A 26,191-nucleotide genomic window follows, 5' to 3' on the forward strand; every position below is an offset into this window, starting at 1 on the left:
ATCCGCTGCAGCTCAAACCGAGCTTCCGAATGGGGAAGAAGGTGGTTCAAGTGACTTTGAACATGGCGTGGTTGTTGGTGCCAAACGAGCTGGACTGAGATTGAAACTGCTGATCTTCTGGGATTGTCACACACAACCATCTCTAGGGTCCACAGAGAATGATCCGAAAAAGAGAAAACATCCAGTGAGCGGCAGTTCTGTAGGTGAAAACGCCTTGCTGCAACGTTGGGAGCATTTGAGCTGTTGACTCTGCCTGAGCTTGAGCGACTGGTCTCACAGATAAATCCTTCTGGTTCCCGTTTTGATGTGGTTCAACCTACACTTTACAAGTTGGCTTTTTCAGCTATTTCAGCATTCATTTTAGTGATCGTTAATAGCAGTCTCTTGTCCGGTGTTGTTCCAGCCCCTCTGAAGAACGCTGTGGTTCAGCCAATTTTTAAAAAAGTCTGAACAAGATCCCTCAACACTAGCGAACTACAGACCCATCTTGAAGCTTCCATTTCTCTCAGAGATACTTGAGAAGGTTGGCTATGCACAGCCCCTTGATTTTATGATTGAAAATGATCTAATGGAAATGTTACAGGCTTTAGGCAGGGGCACAGCACTGAAACGGCCCTCTTGTGTCACAAGCTCTTATTTTGTCCGACATTTGTTTTTTTTATCGATTAGTCTTATTCCGATATCTCTTATCTGTAATAGTTTTTGCTTGATATTTTATGATTTTATGTTTTTATCCTGCTTTTATGCCCATGTACTGGGAATGTTTTTCTTTTAATGATGTTGTTCAGCACCTTGGGCTTCGGATAATGTTGTAGAAGGTGCTATACAAATAAAATTTGATTGATTGATTGATTGATTGATTGAGGTTCTTGAATGACACTGTTTTGGCCAGTGATGTGGGCAGTGTTGTTGCACTGCTTTTACTAGATTTGATGGCAGCCTTTGAAAGGATTGATCACACAATCTTACAGCATCGTTTACAGCAGTGGTTGGGGTTACAGGCTTGGCCCTTCAGTGGTTGAAATCCTATCTGGACAATAGAAGTTCTTGTGTTTGGAAAGGGGAGTCCCCCTAGATCTGGGAATACCTCAGTTAGGAGGTACCACAAGGCTCCTTGGCCCCCTTTTGTTTGCAAACTATCTCTTACTAAATCTCCTATCACTGGAAGCAATACCTAGGAAACACAATGTGAAATTCCACTTTTACGCCAATGATTGTCAGCTCTACCTGCCACTTTGCCAGGGGAGAGGTAACTTTTTCTACTTTTTGATTGCATGGAGATACATAAGTTATGTATGAGCTCCAATTATTTGCATTTAAATGAGAGCAAAACTGAGGTAAATTTTGTTGACCCCTAGTAGGACTGCTTGTACAGCCCCCAAGGTTGACCTCTTCATTAGACCCTCGTGTGATGATGGTAAAACTTGATGCTGCTCTCAAGTTTGAAACACAAATTTTTATGGTTGTAGGCTTCTGTTTTTTCTCACCTCCGACAGATCACTAAAATCAAGCCAATGCTGTCAAGGGCTCATTTAGAGACAGTTTTGCATGCATTTGTAATGTCATGCCTTGCCTACTATAATGCTGTGTATGCTGGTGTGAGCTCAGGTGCACTTGCCTGCCTTCAACTGGTTTAGAACGCAGTGGCAAGATTCTTGTCTAGGAGGAGGGAGCATATCATTTCTGTATTGGCCCAACTTCACTTGCTCCTAGTTGAGTATCGGGCTAAGTTTAAAACCCTGATGTATGTGTACAAGGCCCTACAGGGCACTGCCCCCAAATATTTCTCCTCACTGCTCCATAGATACACCCCCACAAGGGCCTTGCCTTCCCTAGACAGGGAACTCTTGGAAGTGACACACTCTAGACACAAGTCTAGGGCTGATCGTGCATTCTCTGTGGGGACACCAAGCTTATGGAACACCTTGCCTTTGCTTGTCAGGCAGGCACCATCCCTCCAGTCTTTAAAGTCTCGTTTAAATGACACATTTTTACTAACTGACCTGTTCCCATTGGGTCACAAATCAATCTGGGTTTTATTGTGATTTTATTCTTTTATTGCATATAGAAATAATGCAATAATAATTATTATTATAATAATAGTAAATAAATAAATTGTCTCGCAGTATTTTTAAGTTCACTTTTATCATAATTCATTTTATCTTTTTATTGTTTGAGGGTTTTTTTGGTTTACTATGTTCTTGCCTATTTTTTTGTTATTTTCATTTGTGATAGTGTACAGCACCTTGGGCTAGTAGAATGGTAGTGGAAGGTGTTATAGAAATAAAAGTGATGATGATGAGGATCTGCCCTTTAAATTTTCCTGTAAGTTTAAAGGTCAAATAAATGGTTTGTTAAACTGCTTTTAGTGATTTTTGTAAGAAAACAGTGAATTTAGTTAAATCTTCTTTTCTTCTTCTTCACAGCAAAGTAACTTCATCAAGCATAAAGTTAATCGATTCACCCGAGCACATTTTAACACCCAGAACTGGTAAGGACATTTATCTCGACTCAGACGTGTTGTTGGGCAAACAGTGATGATGTCAAAAAGCACCAGAGCTTTGACACAGTCGCTGGGTGTGATTATTAACGTCCTCAGTTCAGCGTTTACTGTAGTGTTGTTGTTTCTGAGTCTGGTTCTCTACTCCAATATGTTGATAGAGAAATAAGAAAGTGGTGCTTCATGACACCCCCCCCCCCCCCCATCCTAAATGTTACACAAACAGCAGGCTTTACACCTTGATCCTCCACATCTGTTTACTCTTTTGATATAGCACCTTCTAGGGTTCTACAACCCCCCAAGGCACTTTACAGCACAACCAGTCATTCATCCATGTATACATGCATTCACATGCTGATGTTGATGAGCTACATTGTAGCCACAGCTGCCCTGGGACGCCCTGACAGAAGCTGCTGTACACAGGCGCCACCGGCCCCTTCGAGCACCAGACTGGGACAGATGGATTCAGGGCAGGAATTAACTCGTCTGCCACATTTGCCCCCAAAAGGCAGCCGCGACTGCTTGTTGCAGAGCTGTAAAGCCTAAATAAGTGCCTCCAGCACTGACTGTATTTAATGGCCAGAGCCTAGTGGGATCAACACCTATCAGAGTCTGAGCCTATGTAGCTACGAGTTAACTGAGCTAACCCAGAACTAACCACAGCTAACAGAAGTTGGCGGGTGCTTTCAGCCAGAAAACCATGGTTGAGTGGCTCTGCTACCCTCTGCCTTCTAGGCTGTAACACTTTTGATGTGAGGCCAGGGCTGAGGCCTTTCCTGGAGCAAGAGGGCAAGCTGCACAACTGACTGCTCTTCTGCTACATGTCAGTCCAAAGGACACACCCCTAATGATTCATAATTTCAAGCTTTAATTGTATCTAAATGGATGAATTACAAAAAAGATTCCCCCTTAACCTAGACCTATTAAGACTAGAATGTTATTAGTAGGGGTGTGACTTGATTTAAAAAGTATCTAATTGATTAGAGACTCTGTAATAAATTAATCTAAATTAATTGCGTTTTAATTGTTCAGGAAAATGACCCATCAAAGCAATTTAAAATTAAAATTATTGAGGTAAAGAATCAAATATTAGACATGGATATTATTACTGTAAACTTAATCTCTTTTAATTTCTAAAAAAAATGCATTTTAATTATTCAAATGTCACGTGTGTTATGAAACAAAACACAAATCAACTAAAATAGAAAACACCTGCAAAGGGTTCCTGAGCCTATACTGAAATAAATGGATGTTTTCACGTGTTTGTATAATTTGGTGTTTTTATTAACATTTCTATTTCTCATTATCTAATAAAAGCATGTCTATAAGTAAAATGGTTAAAAATGGTGGAGGACTTAAATTTACTGACTTTTAACAGCAGACAGTGTTACAGCAGGACTAAAGAAATGATCAGGAACACTAAATGGTTCCAGTTGGATGACTGGAGGATGATAGGAAGATAAAAGATTATGACGAGGAAATAATGATCTGATGCCTGAGCGGTGAACAAGTGAGCAGATCTTCCTTACATGGGAAGTCCCGCTTTCCCATCTAGAAGGGAATGCTGCAGACCTGCAGATTCACACCTGCAGCAGCAAATCTGGTGTGATCTCCAGCTTGATAACAACTTTCTCTTCCTTGTTGCCCCTGATGCACTTGGAAGTAAACATCTGCCCACCTGATCAGCTGATGACAGCTTCAACACACCTCACTGCTGAATTATAGTAACACACGGGATGTTTAGACAGTCACTCGTCTACCAAGAAATCATGCAATGAAAAAGGTTCCGCTTTGCTTTTTTTTACCCCGTCAATTTTTTCTAATGAACTATTAATAATGAACGCGTTCAATTCCCGCCCCTAGTTATTAGGTTTATGTTTAAAGAACATCTTCCATTTTAAACTCATCAGAGTATATTGTGAATAATTGAACACACACAGGCAGTTTCTCAGATGTGAATACGGAGAGGTTTGGGTAGAAATTCATGTTTCCGTGTCTCTTTGTGGGTTTCTCATTACCTTGCTGAGAAACAGCACCCTCTATCAAAAACCAGTTGTTTTAGGAAACAGCAGTCCACTTAGTAACTGGTCACACTGGCTGGTCCAAGTCAGCTGGCCAAAGAGCTCTACAACAGCTAAGATGGTGGAAACAGACTGATGTGAAAGAGTGAGGAGGATCTGACAGAACCCACAGCCGATGTGCATGACCTAGGCCCTGGAGGGGACTATTTTCCCAGCAGATCTCAATCTGCTCCAATTACAAGTTTTTTAATAAACATTCAGACTTTTGTCAAGATCCTGACCCTTTTCTCATTCTCACACGTCAGAAAAAGCAAAAATGTCCCACTGAGTGAGGGAAAAGATCACCTAAAAAGTGTGTTTGTTATTTTTTCAGTGTAGTGAAGGTGTCAAATGTTGGATTAGCTCAGAAGCACAACTTATGAATAAATGAAAGATTTTGGCGCTTGGGTTTGGAGAAATGCATCTCAGGGTGAGGTTGCTGAAGTTTGTGCATGAATTGTGAATCAGCGGTGCAGCTTTAGCTTGTAGAATAAAAGAAAGAAAATAATCTTTTATGTAGCACCTCTCAAGATAAAAATCTTGAGGCGCTTCGCAAAAACAAAACAAAAATTCAAGTATAAACAATATTTCAAAAAAGTATTAAAAATATGTTTAAAATGAGAAAAATAAATTCAAGTGTGGATAAAAATGTAAGGAAAGAGAGAGAGGAAATAAATAGGAAAGAGGGAATTCAGTGGATTGCGAAAAAGGCAGAATAAGAGCAGAATAAGGAGAGGGTGGTGAAGGTCACACCAAACCAGCCTGAACAAGTGAGTCTTCAGCTGCTTTTAAAGGAGACCACTGAGTCCACTGATCTCAGGCTCAGGGGGAGAGAGGTCCAGAGTCTGGGGGCCACAGCAGCAAATGATCTGTCACCTTTGGTCTTTAGCTTGGTGCTGCACAACCAGTAGGCTTTGATCACTGGACCTCAGGAACCTGTGTAGGGACTAAGAAGATCACCAATGTAAGATGGTGCTTGTCCATGTAAGGCCCTATAGACCAGAACCAGGATCTTGAAATGAACCCTGAAGTTGACTGGCAGCCAGTGAAGCTGGAGGAGAAGTGGGGTGATGTGGGTGTGTTTGGAGGACTTGGTCAGAAGCCGAGCACAGGCATTCTGAACCACCTGTAGATGGTTCAGGGAGGTTCTGCTCAGACACGTGAAAAGAGAGTTACAGTAGTCTAAGCGTGAGGAGATGAAGGTGTGGAGAACTGTCTCAAGTTCAGAGCGGGACAGAATGGGACTCAGCTTAGCAATGTCCCTGAGATGGAAGAAGGAAGAGCGAACAAGAGAACTGACATGAGAATCCAGGGTGAGAGCTGGGTCAAAGGTCACGCCAAGATTCCTGACAGAAGGTTTGGTGTGAGAAGCAAGCTGACCAAGAGAGTCTCTGACTTTGGGAACCAGCTTGTCTGGGGCACAGATGAGGATCTCAGTCTCATCTTCATTCAGCTGTAGAAAGCTCCCACCATCCAGGTTTTGATAGAGTCTAAGCAGGTGTGTAACAGCTGCAGCTTAGACATCTCATGGGGCTTAAAGGAAATGTACAGTTGGACGTCATCTGTTTAAAGATGGTAGGAGGTTCCTTTGAAGGAGCTCAGGATGTGCTGAAGAGGAAGCAGATAGAGGAGGAAGAGTCTAGACTACCTGTATTTAGTATTATAAATTATAAACATTACAGATGTTTGTGTTCCAAAAGAAAAAAAGAGTCTCAAAGCATTAAAATACATTGTTGGATTCACAGCGGCATGACCAAAGAGAAATGAAATTGCCACACCCTGTCCTGTCTCCCCATTTGGTTCAGCCTGTGTCCCTGTTGATTGCTCCCACCTGCCTCTCGTTTCCCAATCACCCAAGCACCCAGCCCTCCGGTACTTAAACCCCTCCAGTTCTTTGTCTCTGGTTGCCTCATTGTTTGCATGTCCCGTGTGTCTGTGAATAAAACCCCTCTTAAACGTTCCTGTCTGTCTGTCTGTCTGTCTGTCTGTCTGTCTGTCTGTCTGTCTGTCTGTCTGTCTGTCTGTCTGTCTGTCTGTCTGTCTGTCTGTCTGTCTGTCTGTCTGTCTGTCTGTCTGTCTGTCTGTCTGTCTGTCTGTCTGTCTGTCTGTCTGTCTGTCTGTCTGCCTGCCTGCCTGCCTGCCTGCCTGCCTGCCTGCCTTCTCCCCTGCATTTGGATCCTCACCTCCGCTCCACTCACTGGCACGTCCTGACAGAAATCACTGCCAACAATCTGAAGCATTCAAGGTGTTTCATCAGTGGTAACCCTCTGGAGGCAGGCGATGCAGATCAGCAACGTTAAAACCTGCCTACCTGGTTACTCCACATACGTGTTTCATGAGCATTTTATAACTGAGAAGATCCCTGAAGGACTTGGTTGTTCATCTTTTATCAAAACTTACTTTGAGCCTGAGAGGGTTAAAGGCTTCCATAGCAAATGAAAATTTAAATATTAAACTCTTAAATACACACACACACACACACACACACACACACACACACACACACACACACACACACACACACACACACACACACCTTTGAGTTACATATTGCTATCAAAGCAGCACTAAGTGCATTCTGACTGTAAACCACACAGAGCAGAGTGAAAACCTTAAAAACTAAAATATCTACGTTTTCACAACACTGGTGTCACCAACATACCTCAGTCTGGACCACGTTCTTTAGCCCCATAAACATTTGCTAGAGTCCAGACATGTAGGGTAAAATCTGACTGATTGAGGCTTAAAAGTTTATTTTTTTTTTCTTAAAGTTTCAATCCAGGTAAAATGTCTGCATGTGGTGAAGTTTGGGAAGGAGAAAGAGAGAATACTGACACAGAGCTCGGATCCCAGCACTGACCCCTGCACATCAAACTGAGCTAAACCACTGCACTGCAACACACTTTATGGCAACATAAGGTGGTGTATTATCTAACTGGGGATGCACTGATACTGCTGTGAAGGATGATAACTCATATCATATACATTTTTCAAGACTTTTGACTCTGTATAAAAGCAACCACAGCACCAACTGCATCATTTCTCTGCACCCCCACATTCCCGCAGTAGCCATTATCACTGTCATCACCCTATGGCCAACCCCCTACCCCTCCTGAGACGTCACCCGCAACACGAGGGTTGTTCATACTGGCCCAGTTGGACTTACCGGACCAATGGGACCAAAGATTGACCAACGTTGGCCGACACTGATGTGTCAGCTCTAAATCTTGGGTAGGTCGGGTTTTCACAGCATCTGTCTGCATTCCTTCCATCGTGGGGGTTGTTTTAAGCAGCTCAAGGCTGCCTTGGCGTCAGATTTGGATAACAAGACTTTGTTTGGGTCAGGCAGAGATAATTTTCCTCTCTGCCTTGAAGTCTGTAACTGATCATTCAAGTCCCCCAGTGAAGACAATTCAGGTTTTAAACATCTCCGCACCGTCCAGTGACCCTCTCCGAGATGACATCCATTTTGCGCACTAATACCGGTAACGCAGCAAGGACATTGTCCAGCTTACGATTCACCTCGAGTAACGTCCCAGTCTGTGAGGTCACCGCCCGGGCGGTGCCTTCCGTGGGTGCGGGTCGCACTCCAATCGCTCCCGACTTCCCAATGCAGTGTTGCATAACCGTTCAGAGAAACCCAGACTTAGAAAACCACCAGCACACCTACTGGAGCTTCCAGCTGTGGCCCAGCATAGTGTGCTGTTCAGAATTCAGTTCACTCCAGTCTGCTGGGTCATTTATTATGGGACAGTTTCATTAAACAGCATTTTATACTGAATCGTGTAAAAACTGAACTAAAGTTGATGAAAACTGGATGGGTTGTTTTTGTGTTGACCTTTGAAAAGACGTTTGTTATGAACTGTTGTAAACTCGTTATTAACTTGTTATTTGGTTTTCACAAAGAAATGGGAGAACTGATGAACTTCCAGTCACAGCGAGACAGCGGGACTGTGTGATGGAGAAGCTGATGAGGTTTCAAACCTGCCAGAGCCCAGAGCCACCGATGGTGACTCACGCTGCCTCTCATCACTGAGTAAATGAGACAACTGCACCACAGTCACGTGATGTCCACTCACTGCTTCCTCTCACACTGACTAACAGGGAAGCACAAGCTGGTGGACAACTCCAGTTTTGAAGGAAAAGTTTAAACATTTGAATTGCTCTGTGTCTCCATCAGCATCACAGAAACCATCAGAAACAAGAATGCGAACAGACTGGTTTGAGATCTAAAGTGACTCTACAGCTGTTGTTTGTGACTCTGGTGTTCCTGCTGATGGCAGCATCAAAGCAGCAGGACCAAGATGCTGCATGGCTTTCTCCTGACGCAACACAACTAACATCCTAACTCAGAGCTTTCTTACCTTGAACAGTCGCAGGATGTTTGCCACCATGATGGACACAGAGCTGGCAGACGCCCCGATGACTCCAACTACTTTATCTGGTTTGGCAAAGATGGGAGGCTCTCCGTTGGCACAACGGACATCTGAACCATCTCTCTCGATGAGCGCCTGGACAAAAGTGAGTGACTGCTCCAGGGCGTAGGTGTCACGTGAGCAGGTGTCCAGGATGCGAGCCCCCAACGTCACATTGGGAAGCAGGTCTGGGTCCTTGTTGATGAGATCTATAGCAAACAGCATCGCCTCAAGGCGATGGATGCCCTTCTCCTTCTTCAGCTCGCCACACGGGACACCCCTCTCACCACGGGCATGTACAGGAAACAGGCCACCTAGGATGATGTCACCATCCAGGCGAATGGAATGGGCGTGCTCCTGCATGGACTGCTGGGAGTCTGCCAGGACAGTGGGCTTCTGGGAGGCGGAGCCTAGCAGAGAGCAGCTCATGGGCATCAGCAGAGAGAAGAAGAGGTGCTCTGAGCACGGGGCCATTTTGGGGTGAGAACAACGTCAGTTGAAGGGAAGAATGATTTTATGGCTCAATTTACCAGGAGGAACAGCCTTAAGGTCAGGAGAGGAAGAGCGTGGAAACTCCTGTCGTACCGAGGAGGCACTAACCCCGAGGTGTCTCTGTGCTGCAGGTTTCTGTGAAGAGCTTCATGTGTCCTTCAGCTCTGGCTTCACATTCTTCTAGAAACCTGTAAAAAAAATGAACACATGAGAAACAATCAAACCAGAGATCGTCTAGCTGTCATCTTCAGCAGCACACAGCATGATTCCAGCTGTCTCCTCCCTGCTGCGGTGCTTACTTTCATTCAGGAATAAGAGCGTTACAGAGTAGTCTCTGACTCAGGAGTTGCTCGTTTTCGTGGTAAGGGAAGATGCTGATGCAGCGCTTCTCTAAATGCAGTAGTTTTGTCAGTTTGCTTGTCTGAAGCATACAGGTGTGTGTTCACGTGCCACCAAAAACACAAAACATTTGCACTGATGATGGTGATGATGACAACAGCGTGATGGTGATGATGACTGGGCATAAAAGAGCTATACGCTCATTTTCATGCAATTTGAGTGTTTTTACCCAATTAAGTGTCTCAGTAAATTGTGACGTCTGGGCTGTAGAACAAGTCTGACTGTCTGGTTTACAAACTATCAATTAAAAAATCCATCCCACGCCAGTTGTGCAGGATCTACGAACCCTTGTGGCGAAGGCTCCCGGTGATCCAGGGGAGAGGTCGGCTGATGATGGAGTTGACTTCTGTGGTATTTCGAAGCTCGTAGTTCCACCCCAAATACAGAACCGCTGGTCTGGGATATCCTCAGGGCGAATGCTGGCGGTCAGATCAAATTTTGCATCTGATGCAGCTTTGCAAAGAAAGTTTGACCTTGTGGATGGTTCCTTATGCTCTTCTGACCCAGTCGGCCAAACTGGAAGTGTCAACTCTTTTAATAACTATTGTTTATCAATTTGGACAAATCAGCATTTGAGAAGTTTAAAGTGGGCGTTCTCAGACATCTCAGACTCCACTCCTTTTCTCAAACAATTTGAGAGGTTATCTCCCTTAATGTGAAGAAAATATGTTAAACAGTCGTAATAATATACCAATATTAATGTGTGAATATATTGATGAATGACTCATTATTAAATTCAACAAACAGTCTAAACTGGTGTCATTTAAAATCTGGAATAAATCATTATAGGAATATGCATTTATGGTAACTCATTATTCATTACCGTAGAGCCTTCAACATCATTAAAACACTAACATATTGTAGGTACAGCAGAAATGATTGTAACCACCTCGTGAAGTTAGAAAGTTATTCTATGAGCCAGGAAAGAAAACTTTATTAGTGGATTTAGCTAAAGAGTCCTCTGGTGTCTTGTGATGTGGATAATGATTAAGTTAAGAGAAATTCATAATCGACCTCCTAGGATCAGGATGGCACGACCTGTTTGTTAAAGAAAGTTAACCCATGAAACACGGCCTCGGCCGCGCTACATTACAGATCAGTGGCATCAAAGATATTCGCTCTGAGGTCATCTTCAGAGACGCCAACCAACAAAATAGTCCAAACTGCAAAGAGAAAAATCTCAGGCCACTTGAACTGACCTTTAAATGGAAACATCCATGACAGTAGAAACAAGAACTCAGCTTTTCTTTTCACACGTATTTGCCTTTGCATCCAGGGAAGCAGACATGTGATTTATTTGGTTTATTGGTCCTAACCAATAGTTCTCACAGCGTTCTGAGGGTCTGTCAATGTTTCCCATCCGGTCCTCCTGTATGAACCATTGTACAGTTTGCACTCAAACAATAAATAGAGTGGACAAAACAGGAAGCACCCACTCTTAAAAAGCTACGTCCAACAAAAAAAATCCAGAGATGGTTCGTCCAAAATGGCTTTTTTTCCTGCTTGAACCGAAACCACTGAAAACAGACTTGATGCAGCAGAAAGTTTTGTCCAGAGGAGAGACGCCTGTGGACAGGATGTCCCCCACCTGGAGACAGGCGCCAGCTCTCTGTGATCCTAATCAGGAATGGATAAAATGAATGAATGAATGAATGAATGAATGAATGAATGAATGAATGAATGAATGAATGAATGAGCTCAGAGATGCTGTAAAACTTCTGCTGTTTTCTTACTCGTGTGAACTGAGTAACCTTAACACTCCTTATGCATGTCTCAAGTCATCACACACACGCGCGCGCACACACACACGCACGCACACGCGCGCGCACGCACACACGCACACGCATACACACACACACACGAAGCATGTCCCTAACCTATCCTGCAAGACAGAATTGCTCGTGTGTTCCACGCGCGTGTACGCCAAATATTCCCGAGTTTACCGCGCACATTCACAGTTTCTGTGCTGAGTCAGGTTGCATGAATGTGTCACCAGAAGTCAGACATGATGGTGAAATATTGTGATCTAATCATCTAACATCTCGGACGGTCTCCATAAAGCCCAGGCTGGGTCTGTCACCTTGTTCCTTCTCAGGCAGCAGGTGCTTCTCTCTCCCAGGTGTGCCAGATGTTTTCAGCCTCCAGCGGGTTTTCACATCACTTCATCGTTCTCTGTTAATCCTCCCCACTGGGGTTTGACAGAATTCCACCACAGCAGCCGTTCACCGGACATCTTTTATCCTGAGATGGACTTCCATCAGCAGTGAGGATGCTCCCGCTTCAGTCAGACTAAATTCCTCACCGATCACCAGGAGCTTTGAGTTCGATTCCCGCCCCCTCAGCAGGGTTCTTGTAGGTCACAATAATAAAAGCAAGCGCACATCAGAGGGTCTAAAGGCAGCGCCGCGCGGCTGTCCTGCGTCAGGGTAGTCCTAGAAGCTCCAGCTTCATCTCGCCAGCGGAGTTCAGGGTGAGTTCAGCTCCCACCGACCCCGGTCCCGGGTCTGAGTACAGAGCGCACGAGCCCCGTTCAGATAGAGCTTCCGGATAAACTCTTCCAAACGGAGAAGAAGAGCGCGTGTGTGGCGCGTGCAGCAGTCACACATGGAGTTTATGTGGCAGCCTGGCAGGGAGAGGAGCTGCTGAGGGTGCGGAACCATGGATGGAGACATGACGCCACCCAGTGGACGCACCGGGAATCCATCCACACACACACACACACACACACACACACACACACACACACACACACACACACACACACACACACACACACACACACACACCTGTCTTTATCGTTCATTCATCAAATCAAAACAAGCCCGACTGACTCATCAGGTAAACTAAGATTATTTAGATAAAACTTTTATTCTCGGACTAAACTGATGATGTTTGCATCAGCTCTTAAAGTGTAGCCCTTCTGTCTGAGACTAACATCAGTTTTGTGTTTAAAGCCTCTGCTCCAGCCTCTAATACCCTTTTAGTTTAACTCTTCGGAGGAGCCATCTGACGGCCCCTCACACTGACTTAAACTTTAAAGGTGCAGTATGTTAGCCTGGCCTGCCAGACTCGTTCTCTGTTTAATTCTGCACAGAGAGAGAGTCTGGTAACTCACAGGCAGAGAGGCACTTAAGGGGCGGGACTAGGCAGCTCAAAAATTACCAATCACAAAAAAGACGGAAATCCCAACTGTACCGCACGACGCGCTAGTCTTCTAGTTGTAGTGAAAAAATGGCATCTGGCAACGGCGCAAACATCTTTTTTTTTTTTTAGAAGAAATGCTTTTAGTGCTTCTTCTTGTGGTTTTAAAGACATCGGAGTCATTTAGACCAGAGGAACAAGCCGCAGCGAACACCGCCGTTGCCTTCATTGTTTATGAGAAACTGAGCGTCGCTGTGTGTGACGTCCGCGACGCTGTAGTGTTTTTTAGTCAAAAATGCATCTGGCGCAAACATCTTTCTTTAGAAGAAAAGCTTTTGGCGCTTCTACTTGTTGTGGTTTTAAAGACGTGTTCAAATCATTTAGAACAAAGGAAAGAGCCGCAGCGAGCTCCGCTTCAGACGCCAAGTTTATGACAAACTGCATTATGGTGTGTGACGTACGATACTCAGCGCTGATTGGTTTGGTTAGAATTCTCACGGGGTGAGGTTATTTGAATAGGAGAGTTCCCAGACCCTTTCTCTGTGCAGAATCAAACAGAGGAGGAGTCTGGCAGGCCAGGCTAGCAGTGTGTAAGAATATAGTGAGAATTTTACAGTGAGAACATCCCAAAAGAGTCTGATGTTCAGTCATTTTGGTAGGAAGGTTCTACTGAAACCTATTTCATATCCAGCTGTTTGCTGCACTGTCAGGTTTTCTCCTTTCCAAACAAAGAAAGGCGGGACGTGCACTGAACAAAAATATAAACGCAACAGCCTCTTAAAGATCATGTCCCAGCAACTACCATGCCTTGATGCGTGTACATCAGACAGTTAGGGAATGGTGGGTTTGTCATGTTCTGGAACACGACACGTTAATTATGAGGTCTTTGTTTCACTTGTTGACACTAATTATCCAGTAATGCAGATAAGCTCTCAACAAAAACATCAAGAACACTAAAGCAGAATGTTTAGACCCATTGGGTCAGAGGAAGGATCCAACCCGATTCATGATGGCCACAACAGCCCAACACACAAGTGGCCATAACTCAGTGTGTCTCTACTGGGTTTAAATGAGGTAGTTGGGAGATGGTGTGGTGCACATAATCTGAGACCTTTGTGGATGGCCATGAAGTGGTGCAGTGAGCCTGGTTTCTCTGTTGGACATTTTACAAACTGACATGTTCTGTTTTCAATACAACACCTCCAACATGATCTCTCATCGTCTGTGTCTGCAGACCACATTCATTCTCAGTGAAGCATCTTGTGATCTTTATCTTGAGAGGCGCTACATAAAAGATCGTTTTCTTTCTTTTCAGTGTTGCTTTTGTATAGGGCTGCACAATATATCGAAAAATTATCGCCATCGTGATAACAGGACGTACGATAGGCCCATCGCAAAGCACGTCAAAAACGGCGATAAATGTTTGGTTCAAACATTTCCATCGGTGTCATACATCAACTTTTTGTAAACCAGCTCTGTTTTTTTACCCCGACGTATGCAGATGTGCTGGCACATCAGTCGTTACACCACTGCGGGAGTAGCTAAATCAATCAAGAAGAGATTCCCATCAGAACATCTGAGCATTATACTGGATGCTGTGCTCAGTGCAGCTCGCTGTCAGCATGCACGGAAGGTGGCCAGCAAGCCGAAGATGTGGATAGGGGCTTGGAGAGCGTCGGTTACAGGCAGCAGCAGAGCCAGTTCTCATGCAGAAGATCCCTCTCACTGAAGCGAGTGTTTTCCAAACCCTGTCTCTCAGAGACACTTAGAAAATGTTCCCTGATTATGAAGCTAAAGTCTGAGTCAAAAGTCCAGAATCTCATATCCTCCTCAGCTCAGAAAGCACCTATGGAGACATTTGATTACACACAAGCAAGTGACCTGTCATTTCAGGTCTTTATCATTTTTGTTAATATTTAAAAATATGACAATCTTTACATTTAGATTGGTATACAGATAAAAAACAAATGCAGTAAAATGAAAGACATTTTAACTGAATATTCATTCATTATTTTACAAGCACAGAGAGGCGAATAAGATGGATGAATGAGTCGCGGGTTGCCGACCCCTGGTTTAGGTGAAGTATCAGTTTTTCTGGTGTGGGTTCCTCAGGACACACACACACACCAGTCTCAGCAGGAGGACACACACAAAGTCTGCTGCAGCTTCACTGCTCAAGACAACCACATTCAGATGTTAGTTTATTTACAGTGGAACAGCCGTTACAGAGACATGTTTCTCACATATCTGAGATGTCTGAGACCTTTAGGGTCTCATTATTACCGTATGTAAAACCCTCTTCAGCTGATTCATTTGTTTTTACCTCATTTCTTCTCACATCCTGATCATTATGGAGAGCAGCTATAACACCTAGTGATGAAACGTTTATTTATGAATCAGATGTGAAAAATAACTAACAAGCTGAAATGAAAAACTCTAAATGATAGCATTCATCTCTTTTGGGTAAACCAGTGGCGGCGCCAGGGGGGCGCTAGGGGGAGCTATAGCTACCCCTGGATTAGTCATTGCACCCCCAAGTAAATATTAGATTCTTTTTTTTACAATAAAATTTTAATTTATCGTGTGGATGTGATAATATTTAACATACACAACAAAAATAATCAGTAAATTATCATATAGATAGTAAAAGTGTAAACCAGAACAGGAAACTGATGTTAACCTTTGACCTCATTCTCCACCTGTGAAGGAGTGAAAGGCAGATCTAGTGGTAAGATGGATCGGTTTTTGTTGCCCACATTTCCACGGGTTCAGTCAGAAACGAATGAATCCTTGGAAGTGATCTCAGACCCACAAAAACCTACGGATCTGGATGAAGAGAGTCAACCCTCAACCGCCGCAGCAGTCGAGGGTTTTGCCGCTGGAAATGCTAACACTAACGTTAGCTAACCTTGCAACCCTATTGATGGTTTTCTGTGTGGCTGTATGTGTTTATGATTTCATGGAGAAGTCAGTGATTGTTCATATGTTTATGATGTATATTAATGATTGTTTCAGGTGTTGTTGAGGTGTTGCGCACGCATGTGTATCTGCTAGTGTTGAAGGTGTTTTAGAGAACAATAGGTGCGCATGACCACTTCCTTCATAGCACCCTCAATAAAAAGACTAGCTCCTTCATAGCACCTGCAGAAAAACATTTCTGGAGCCGCCACTGACGTAAACGTGGTTTTGTGACACATCTTTAGTGTTTGCTGCAGAATTCTCCTGTAGAAAAAACATGATTACAGACAGCAGGTCAATCTGCCACCCTCTGATCAAAACTTGTATCCATGTGAGACAACTCTGGGGTTTCTCCTCTTTCATAGACAAATAATTAAATGGCTCTGGTTTTAATTAATTACTTGCTTGCTCTTCTATTGAAAGGAATAGAGTTTATGTCCAACATGACTGGACCCGTTATAGGCCTTCTGGAGAGCTCTTTGAAAAGTTTCCTAACTTATTTTTGGTCTGAACACATTTGAAATTGTCATATTTTAAAATCATTTTCTTGAGCCAGTATGAGCTAAAATTACCCTTTACAGGTTTAATGAAAGGCCACCCAGCCCCGTGGCCAGAATATTCTGTTTGCAACTTCAGAATTGCCAGTCCTATCTGTTAGGAAATTAAGCTGACATATCTGGCGCTGCAGTCTGCTTCCAGCATATTGCCTGCATGTTTTAGGTCATAAACACAGCTGATTTGTTTAGTTTTATCATGAATCACTCCTGTAGACACTAAGGAAGGCTGGGGGTCATTCAAAGCTATTTATTTTGGATTACCAGAGGAGGAGCAGGTCCAGGTTGGTAAAGCTTTGAGATCTCCATTCCTGCAGAGGGCTGCACAGATTCAGCTCGGTGCAGCAATTCTGTGCATTATTAAAATTAATTCTGCATCTCTGCCAGATAAAAAAACTTTCATGCTATACACACACACACACACACACACACACACACACACAAGCTCCAATCTCTCCTGCGCAAATGCGATTGTGCTTATTTTTTCTCTTGTTGTCATTATGCGTGTGTGTGTGTGATAAGTGTGTGTATGTGTATCTTTTGCCAGTTTGATAATGTGTGCATCTGTGTCTACAGAAGCAGGAGCCTTTGGGGCTGCCTTGCACCTTTAAGTGGAGGCTTACAGCTGTGCTTTGTCATAAAGTAGTCCCAAACCTAAAATGGTGCCTGTGATTTCTTTATGTTACTAATTATTTTCTCTTGCAGTCAGTCTAATTATTTCGGTCACCAGGCAGAAATGGGATCACTACCGAATGATTTTAAACACATTTTTACTCACAATGCTAGTTGGACCCATTCACTTACTGTGTTTTATGCTAAGCTAAAGCTAAAGGAGTACAGCCAGGTCAGGAGCATGACTGGGCTGGTTAAAAAAAAAATTTTCCCTTATTTAACTCCGGGAAACATGTTGAATATCCCTTTAAGTTCTCTAATATCACATTAAATTATTATAATTATGTTATATAATAATAATAATAATAATAATAATAATAATAATAATAATGGTTTGGATTTATATAGCGCTGTTTAAGAAACCCAAAGTGCTTTCCATTATTCGTACACATTCACACACTGCCGGTGATGGTAAGCTACTATGTAGCCACAGCCGCCCTAGGGAGGTCAGATGGATATAAAATATGTATATAAAATCAGCTTTATACAAACATTGTTCACTTTTAACTCTATTTAAAATGTTTATCAAACAGTGGGTTTTCCTTCAGCTTGCTGGGGATGGGGATCTTCTTCTTCAGGGCCAGCGTAGAGTTGACTTGCTCGGCTGATAACAGGCTGTGCCACTGAGCCACCGGCCGCCGTGGGTTGGACAACATGTCAGCCCAGTGCCTCAGTTGATTCCCTGTGGCATCGCAGCCCAAAAAAATCTTCCCCATGGCATCATTCCTGGTCATGGCGTCGTGATCCCACACTGAGATTACCAGGTTCACCCTCTGACAATAAACAAAACCACATTTAGAGAACTTTGTGGGAAAATCCAGGGTTAAATCAAACAACACTGGTTGTTATTGAAAGTTTTCTATCATTATCTATAAAGGCAAGGCAGCTTTATTTCTAGAGCACATTTCAAACACAGAGGCAATTCAGTGTGCTTTACAATTATCAGGACATGATATGAAAACACATAAAAACACAAATTAAAATACACACCAATGGAATTACAGATTAGAGCTACGGGAGAAGACAAAGTTACAGTGCAGATTACAGAGGAGACGACGCATGATAAGAAACAATTCATGTAAAGGCTGATGAGTACATGAGGGTTTTTAGTTTTAAACTACACTAGGGCTGGAGCAGATCTGAGGTCATGGGGAAGCTGATTCCATATGTGAGCAGCAGAGTAACTAAATGCATCTCCACCATGTTTGGTTCTGACCCGAGGTTCTACCAGCTGATTGTTACCTAAGGTTCTCAGAGCCCTGTTGGGTGTTAAAACAGGAATGAGATCGGACGTGTATTTTGGTCCCATGCCATTGAGTGATTTATAAACTAGTAGGATCACTTTGAAATCTATTCTGTAGTTTACTGGTAACCAGTGTAGAGATCTAAGAACAGGAGTGATGTGCTCCGTTCTCCTAGTTCTTGTTAAGACTCTAGCAGCAGCATTCTGAACAAGCTGCAGTTGCTTCACAGCTTTTTGGTAAGACCAGTTAGGAGACCATTGCAGTAGTCCAGCCTGCTGAAGATGAACACATGAATGAGTTTCTGTAAGTCTGGTCTGGACACGAGACCTCTGACTCTTGATATTTGATGAAGGTGATAAAACGCTGATTTAGTTAAAGCCTTAACATGTCCAGAGAAGTCCAGGTCGGAGTCGATGACAACACCAAGACTTCTAACCTGGGTCTTTGTCTTTATTCCCCTGGAGTCCAGCTGAGCAATAACATCCATTCTATCCCTCTTGGTGTCAAAGACAGTAACTTCAGTCTTGTCTTTGTTTAGCTGAAGGAAGTTTGATTTCTTGGTGCTGTGGTGCTGTCTAAAGCCCGACTGAAGACTGTCCATAATGTTATTTGACTCTAAATAATTGTTTGTTTGGATCATTGCTGCCTTTTCAATGATTTTTCCTAGGAAAAAATCCTGACATTAAAGAGCAATTAACAATTTCCAGTGCATCTGCTTTTAGGCAACTAAAAACATTTTAAAATAAGTTTGTAGGCAGGCTGTCCAGACAACAGGTAGAGGAATTTAGGGTCTTTACTATGTCATTCAGTGTTTTAGTACTAATCAGGGTGAAAGTTGGCATTCTGGCCAGGTTGTTGCTGTGTGGCTGTGTCGATGGTCTGGTTGTGTTAGCTGATTTAGAGGAATGAATGGCTAATCTAATGCTTGTGATTTTTTCATTGTAGGATGCAAACTCATCACATTTGGTCTGAGATATGAAGTCTGGGTAGTGTAAAGGTAGTGTAAATACACACAGATATTGCTGAAATGAATAATACTTTTATATAGACTGTGTATCATCATCATCATTCCTCCACAAGCTACTGAACATCCAGGCTAATAAAACATGAATCCATCCAATCTTTCCGCTTATCCAGGGTCGGTTCTTGGGGCAGTAGTCTAAGCAGGGAGGCCCAGACTTACCTCTCCCCAGCCACTTGGGCCAGCTCCTCTGGGGGACTCCTAAGGCGTTCCCTGGCCAGGTGAGAGACATAGTCTTGAGCGCATCCTGGGTCTTCCCTTGGGTCTCCTCCCAGTTGGACGTGCCCAGAAAACCTCACCAGGGTGGCATGCAGGAGGCATCCCAACTACCCGAGCCACCACAACTGGCTCCTCTCAATGTGGAGGAGCAGCGGGTCTACTCCAAGCCCCTCCTGGATGACCGAGCTTCTCACCCTATGTTACATGCTAAAGTAACTTTTGTAAGTCCTGCCATCAGCCCTTCATGTGGTGTGACGTCATCAGCAGGCACAGGTCCCTGAGCTGCTCTGGCACCCGAGCAGATCTGGGACAGACGCTGGAACAACGCCCGCATCACTGCAGATGCAGCACCAATCTGTCTATTAATCTCGCAATCCATCTTTCCTTCACTTGTGAATAAGACCTGGAGATACTTAAAAGAATACCCTGCAATTTTTTTATTTTTTAAATCATTTTCTTGAGCCAGTATGTGCTAAAATAACCCTTTGCAGGGTTTTCCGAAGGCCGCCTAGCTCCTGTCACCCCGTCGCCAGAATATTCCACTTGCAACTTCAGACTTGCTGGTCCGGTCCATTGGGACTTGAAAAAAAAAGAGCTGTCGTACTTGGCGCTGCAGTCTGGTTGCAGCACATTTCCTACATGTTTTAGATCATGAACATGGTTGATTTGTTTAATTTAGTGATGAATCTCTCCTGTAAACACTAAGGAAGGCTGGGGAGGCGTATCAGCTGTTACAGTAGGGCAGGGACGATTCTAGCATCTGAGGTTTGGGGGTGCTGAGCACCCACACGGTTGCCAGTTCAAGCAGGATTAGTTTAATTTTTCTACATTTGAACCCTCTCAGGCTCAAAATAAGTGTTGATAAAAAGATGAACAGCTAAATCCTTCAGGGTACTTCTGACTTAAAAAATGCTCATGAAACACGTATGTGGAGTAACCAGGTAGGTCGGTTTAAACGTTGCTAATCTGCAACGCCTGCCTGCAGAGGGTTAACACAATTACATTGCCACATATATAAAATGAATGCAAAACACTATTTTCCATAAATCAAAAAACAGGACAGTCAGATTTAACTGTTTCACAAATCACAAACAGTGCTTTACAGATTCAGCTATTAGAATAATCTAGTCCAGGTGCAAAGGCTCTAGGTCAGTGATCCCTTTAACTTTCACAGATCAGATAAACGTTCCACAAGCTATGTTTTAAGGACTCTGCCGTTAGTGTGAAATGAGCTAGTCCAGGTAGTTTTATTATACGAGCAGATTAAAGATGCTGACGGAGTGGAACATTGACTGGAATTACCGCTAAAAGTAAAAAAAAAAATCCATTCTCTTTTTGCAAACATTATTTTCTCCTTATTTTTAATACCAAATGGAAAAAAAGAAGTTTATTCAAAAATGACCTTTTATAGTAGATAATTAGGGAGAAGGCAAAAAGAGATCATTGACTATAATCTCTGAAAAAAGTCAGATCTAATGTTGGAGTTCTGACATTTTTTCTCAAAGTTCTAAAATATTAATAATCAAAGATTCAATTAAATTATTTTAACTGTTCTTTAATGTGCTTCAAAAGGGTTTGATTTGCATGTATCTGATACAACAAAACCCCAGCACATTGTCCATGGTAAAGTCTTGTTTGGGCTTTTGCATGGTGAACCTGTATTTATTTTATTTTATTTTATTTTTATTTTTATCCCCATGTCCTGTCTGGATGTGAAGCAAACAGAATTGATGTCTGAATGCTGGTAACAAGCCTTACAGATTTACTCTCAGGTGGAGCATCAAAGCTGCGGCTTTAATGTCACACCTGATACTTAAAACTATTGTTATTGTTTTTGAATGCTTTTTAATTCTGACCAGATAAAGAGACAGAGGTGAAAGAGAAAGGAAGAGACAAAAGGAAGGGGGGGGGGGTCCACAAAAATAAGCAATCAATGATGAACAAGAGACTGCTTCTAGACCTGCAGAAAGAGAAAAACAACACACAACAATACAACAGGAGCAAGCTATCACTGCGTCAACCTGATGAGGAAATATAAAATTAACTTTGTTTTACCGAAAAATCACACGTTAATAAATCACAGTGCATTTAGTGCCAACCACAGCCTTAAGACATGTGTTGAAAATGCCCAAGTCCATACTTATGAGAGCACCATGAGAGCACCTGTGTGTGTACACGCGCTTGTTTATGTAAGGTTTCTCTATAGGAGCGTCCAATAGATAGTGTGAGGGGCCACATATCTGCCCCCCAAAGATGAGCAGGAGACGGAAGGAGCTCCAAGTGCCAGAGATCCAGGAGCTGTCCCAGAGCACAGGGACCCCAGGGAGACTGTAACCAGAAAAGCCCCAGCTCCCTCTAGAGAGGAGCAGAGGATTGCCCTGGGGGGTCACAAACAGCAGCCGGCAGAGTCCCAGGAGATATCAGCGTCAAGCCCACAGGCCCACCCGCAGCCTCCCATCCCCAAGCCGGCTGGGCCCGGAGCCCAACGACTTGGGACCCAGGGGCGACCAGCCCTGCTGGGGATCCAACAGAGCCCAGGGACCCAGATCCTACCAGGCAGCCACCGGGATCAATCAGACAGACTCCAAAAATCTTAAACCCCCTGACACGGGAGCCGCGAACACTCAGGCAGATTCAGTTTATTGAGCTGTCTTCGTCCATAAAGGAGAAGCGGTGCTTTCAGGTGAGTGCAGAATTTTACTCTCATATTGAAAAAGTTGACAGGGGTCGTTTAACAAATCAGAGTGATGAGCAGTTTGAAAAACACGTCCTCAGTTTTAGTAGATCGTTTGCGTGACGGAAGAATCTCTTCAATTGGCAATCCGGTGACGTTAAGCAACCCATCAGTTGTCAAGTTGCAGTGAATATAGTGCGTCCAGACGATGAAATCACTGTTGAGAATAGCGAACTTTTAAACTTGTTTGTTGAGCGTTTCTTCCGTCTTCCATATCTGTCTGTCTCAAATCCTTTAGGGATTAACAGCCTCTGGTTAGAAAAGCAGCCTTTTTACTTGGTAGAAATCACTACGTGCGTCTGTGTTCACACCACTCTGTTCACAGGAGAAGAAAATAAGTCAGTGGAACTTGAAGGCACTTTCTTTTTTTTTTTTTCCTTTTAGGGTGCGGCAGCCGAGTGCGCACAGGTGCCGCGGATTCATGATCAAGAAAGTGAAGGTGAGAGGAGTGGTGGAGTGCTTAGCTCTGCGTTGTCATGACAATTGCAGATTTGTTACATCCCCCCCCCCCCCCCCCTATCAATACCAGCATGGTAGGTGGAAAATTCAAAATACCATGTCTGTGTACATTTTGATTGTTTTGTTTGTTTGTTTTTTTTCATTAAGATTTTTGATCAATGGGATCCAGTGAAATCTTCCTCATCACTGTCTTCTTGAAAAATCCTCATGAGTTTTTGTTTCTGCAGCCTGTCCCATTCTCTTGCTGTAGGATAACAAGGTTTCATTTGTGATACGTGGATTATTCTATGGTCTTCTCCAGTATCTTCCAGTACGATTTCATAATTTACAGGTCCAGTCTCTTTGATGACTCGATATGGTCCTTTCCATTGAGGTGCAAGTTTTGCTGTGAATGATTTATCTCCTTTTGATAAATGATGCATGGGTATCCAGACGCGACCTTGGTCGGCGTACGTGTCATCACAATGTCTTTTGTCATAGTTTCTTTTCTGGTTCTGTTTTGATTTTGATTTTCTTGTTACACGCACGCACGCGCACACACGCACGCACGCACACACACACACACACACACACAGTTGGCTGTATATTCACTAAGGTTCTGCGTTTCTTCTGGTGGTGTTTAAAAACAGTGTTTATTTTAGGAATTCTATAATTTAATGTAGGGTGACCATATTTCCATTTCCTAAAAAGAGGAGAGGGGATCTTTGCCTACCGATGATGGCAATGCCACACAACCCATCTTGGGACCCATTGTTTTCCAGGTGTAAGAGCTAAAAGCTGTAGTTTAGCAGTAGCATCCTTACATGAAGCCTTTGGCAGTTTTATCAAGATGGTACAAAAATATTGATGCCTGATGGTTTTTTTTTTGCCATAAAGCAGACCTAAAGGTCCACACAAACAGAAATAGGAACTTTCACACTCACCTGTATTTGATCGAATGTCACATCAAAGCTGAAGGACTCGTTAAAATAGGGGTTTAAAGTTTTCTTTTTAATTGACGTCTTTCTTTTCTTCCACTTCCTCTTGTCCAGCGCCAGCTGCACCTTCACAAATGGATCTAGTCAGAGCAAGTGGAAGAGAATGACAGCATCAGTTGGTGGCAAATTCTTTACATTGTCTTTATGACATACCTAACCTATGAGATACCTAAATTGGCTTCACTGAAGGACTGGAATGACCAGTTACAGACTGAAGGCAGAGAGGAAAATTATCTCTGCCTGACCCAAAAAAAGTCGTTACCCCAATCTGACACCAAGGCAGCCTTCGAGATGCCAAAAACAACAACTCCCACCAAGGAAGGAATGCAGACAGATGCTGTGAAAACCCCGCCTTCAGATTGTGGACTTCTGCCTAGCGAGGTCATCAACCTGCAGGGTCAATGTGCTCTGCGTTCCTCCCAAGATCTCCCTCCCACCTGTGGCTGCTCTTGCTGGGGGAAACAGGATCCCAGCCCCCCTGCCTTCCTATTGTGATGTTGTGTTGTGTTATCTGTTGCTTATCTGTTGAGGTGTTTTTTTTTTTTTTGCAGAGCAAAGCTGCCCTCCTGGGGGGAGTAGCTGTGAAGTGCCTTTTTTCCCCTCCTCCCGAATCCATTCCTCATGTTATCCTTTTCTCTCTCTATTACGGTAGCGCGACTCAGTTGCGAATGACCACAGTCACCAATTCTTGTCATGTGTCTTGCCCAGTATGTCTGATCTTTGAATTGTGTGTACTGAAACTCTAATTTCCCTTCCCTGGGACAAATAAAGCTTTTCATTTAATTTTCATTTCATGTTTACTTGAATTAGGACCTCTTCCCTGAACCAGAGTTGGTGGTCCACTCTTTTCTGATTGAGAAGCACAACTTCAGCTTTGAAGATAAGGATTCTCATGCCAGCATCATACCACTCAGCTGTGAACTTCCCCAGCAACAGCTGACGGTCATTGTTGGGTGAAGCCAAGAGGACCACATTATCCACAAAAGCAGAGGCAAGGTCCTCAGGTCACTCGTGAATCATTTATTCAATCATCCACTGCTAGGTGGCGGTTCAATGTGTCCAGTTTGTGTGAAACAAACTGCACCAAACACTTCTGTAGCTTAGGTCAGATTCATAAATCCAATTAACATATTCATTTCACTGAGGTCATTCTTTTTTTTTTTTGCATTTTTTAGTTTTATTTTTTGACACAGATCCTGCTAAACAGTCAATCGTATACTTATTAACTTCCTGTATAACTCATGCTTTATATTATGGGGTTACTGCTCATTGTCAATGTTCAGCACTGCTCCTTAAAAGTGTGGAACACTGAAAAAACATTTTTTAAATCTCATTTCCAATTCAAATGGGTTACGCAGAGTTTTTTATACAGGCTGAACATGAAAATAGTCTCCTACACCTATCTCCTGCATTAGCTTCTGATAGACAATAGACGGTGAAACTCGAGGATTAGCCTGACAGATCTACATCACACTGTCACTTAACATTCACGGACTCACCCATCTTGACTCACGACAGGGAAGGTTGTGTTTGGTTTAGTGTCCAGGGAACAGCAGAGACTGTCTCGGCTAGTTGAAGCTAACTGTTAGCGTTAGCAAATCCACCATACAGCACAACTTCTTCAGGCTTGTGTTATTTGTGAAGACAAAATATTAAACGGAGTCAGTAAAAGAGTTGCGTTGCTGTTAACCAATCAGACGCCAGATGTCCAAATATCAGAAAATAAAACTCCAAAGCCGTCTAAAGCTCTACTGTACTCTGATCTGGCCCACTTTCCTGAAAATGGTGGATCGGGGCTTTTTTTGCCTCATAGTGCAACTTACAAGGCATTAATCTTTACTAGAGATGCACTGCAGATATATTGATTAAATGAGTGTTCCGCACCTTTAAACACGAGCAGATCAAACAAATTGCACAATTATTTTGAAGAAAAAACAATGAATGAACTGATTTCATTAAGTTATCTTAGGTCCTTTGTCGTTCTTACCTGAGCTTCCTCCATAGTCCATGCTCTTCAGGTTTTTTGCCTCCAGAATTACGACAGTAAGTTTGCTGGCAGTTGGAACGTAACGCAGAGAAAAGCAGACTTCCCCCAGGTTTTCCTCCTGCAACAGACAATCTTTCACTAAACTAACAATCAGTGTTTTCAACTCTTCTAATTCATAGTTTTTCTACCAAAAATGATTATTTATGATGATAAAGGGTTAGTTTTATATAGTGTTTTTCAAAACAATGCATTATTCATTCTTATATACCCACTCACTCATACTCTGGTGGTGGTGAACTGCACTATAACCATCAGCCCCCTTTGACCCGCACCAAACACTTAACCCTCAGGCTTCATTA

The 26,191-nt window shown here is 43.2% G+C and overlaps 2 protein-coding genes across 5 annotated transcripts in view; both read right to left on the reverse strand.

Annotated features, from left to right (window-relative positions):
• grm8b (glutamate receptor, metabotropic 8b) overlaps positions 1–12,494 on the reverse strand; it is a 175,899-nt gene extending 163,405 nt beyond the window's left edge. Inside the window, exons 1-2 of one of the 3 annotated variants that reach the window (XM_015965651.3) lie at positions 11,947–12,491; positions 8,925–9,655 (exon numbers count right to left, since the gene is read on the reverse strand). In XM_015965651.3, coding sequence (XP_015821137.1) covers positions 8,925–9,449 — 525 coding nt within the window. In that variant the 5' untranslated portion in view covers positions 9,450–9,655; positions 11,947–12,491. Of the gene's footprint in view, positions 1–8,924; positions 9,656–11,946 lie in introns of those variants that run through there. The other 2 variants (XM_070544119.1, XM_054746526.2) reach the window with 2 other exon arrangements.
• A 4,778-nt stretch (positions 12,495–17,272) lies between these two features.
• syt8 (synaptotagmin VIII) overlaps positions 17,273–26,191 on the reverse strand; it is a 30,057-nt gene continuing 21,138 nt past the window's right edge. For both annotated transcript variants that reach the window (XM_054746527.2, XM_015965652.3), the window contains exons 7-9: positions 25,833–25,950; positions 23,792–23,925; positions 17,273–17,964 (exon numbers count right to left, since the gene is read on the reverse strand). In XM_054746527.2, coding sequence (XP_054602502.1) covers positions 17,701–17,964; positions 23,792–23,925; positions 25,833–25,950 — 516 coding nt within the window. In that variant the 3' untranslated portion in view covers positions 17,273–17,700. The remainder of the gene's footprint in view (positions 17,965–23,791; positions 23,926–25,832; positions 25,951–26,191) is intronic.

Source organism: Nothobranchius furzeri, chromosome 14, assembly GCF_043380555.1.
Source record: "Nothobranchius furzeri strain GRZ-AD chromosome 14, NfurGRZ-RIMD1, whole genome shotgun sequence".
NCBI lineage: Eukaryota > Metazoa > Chordata > Actinopteri > Cyprinodontiformes > Nothobranchiidae > Nothobranchius > Nothobranchius furzeri.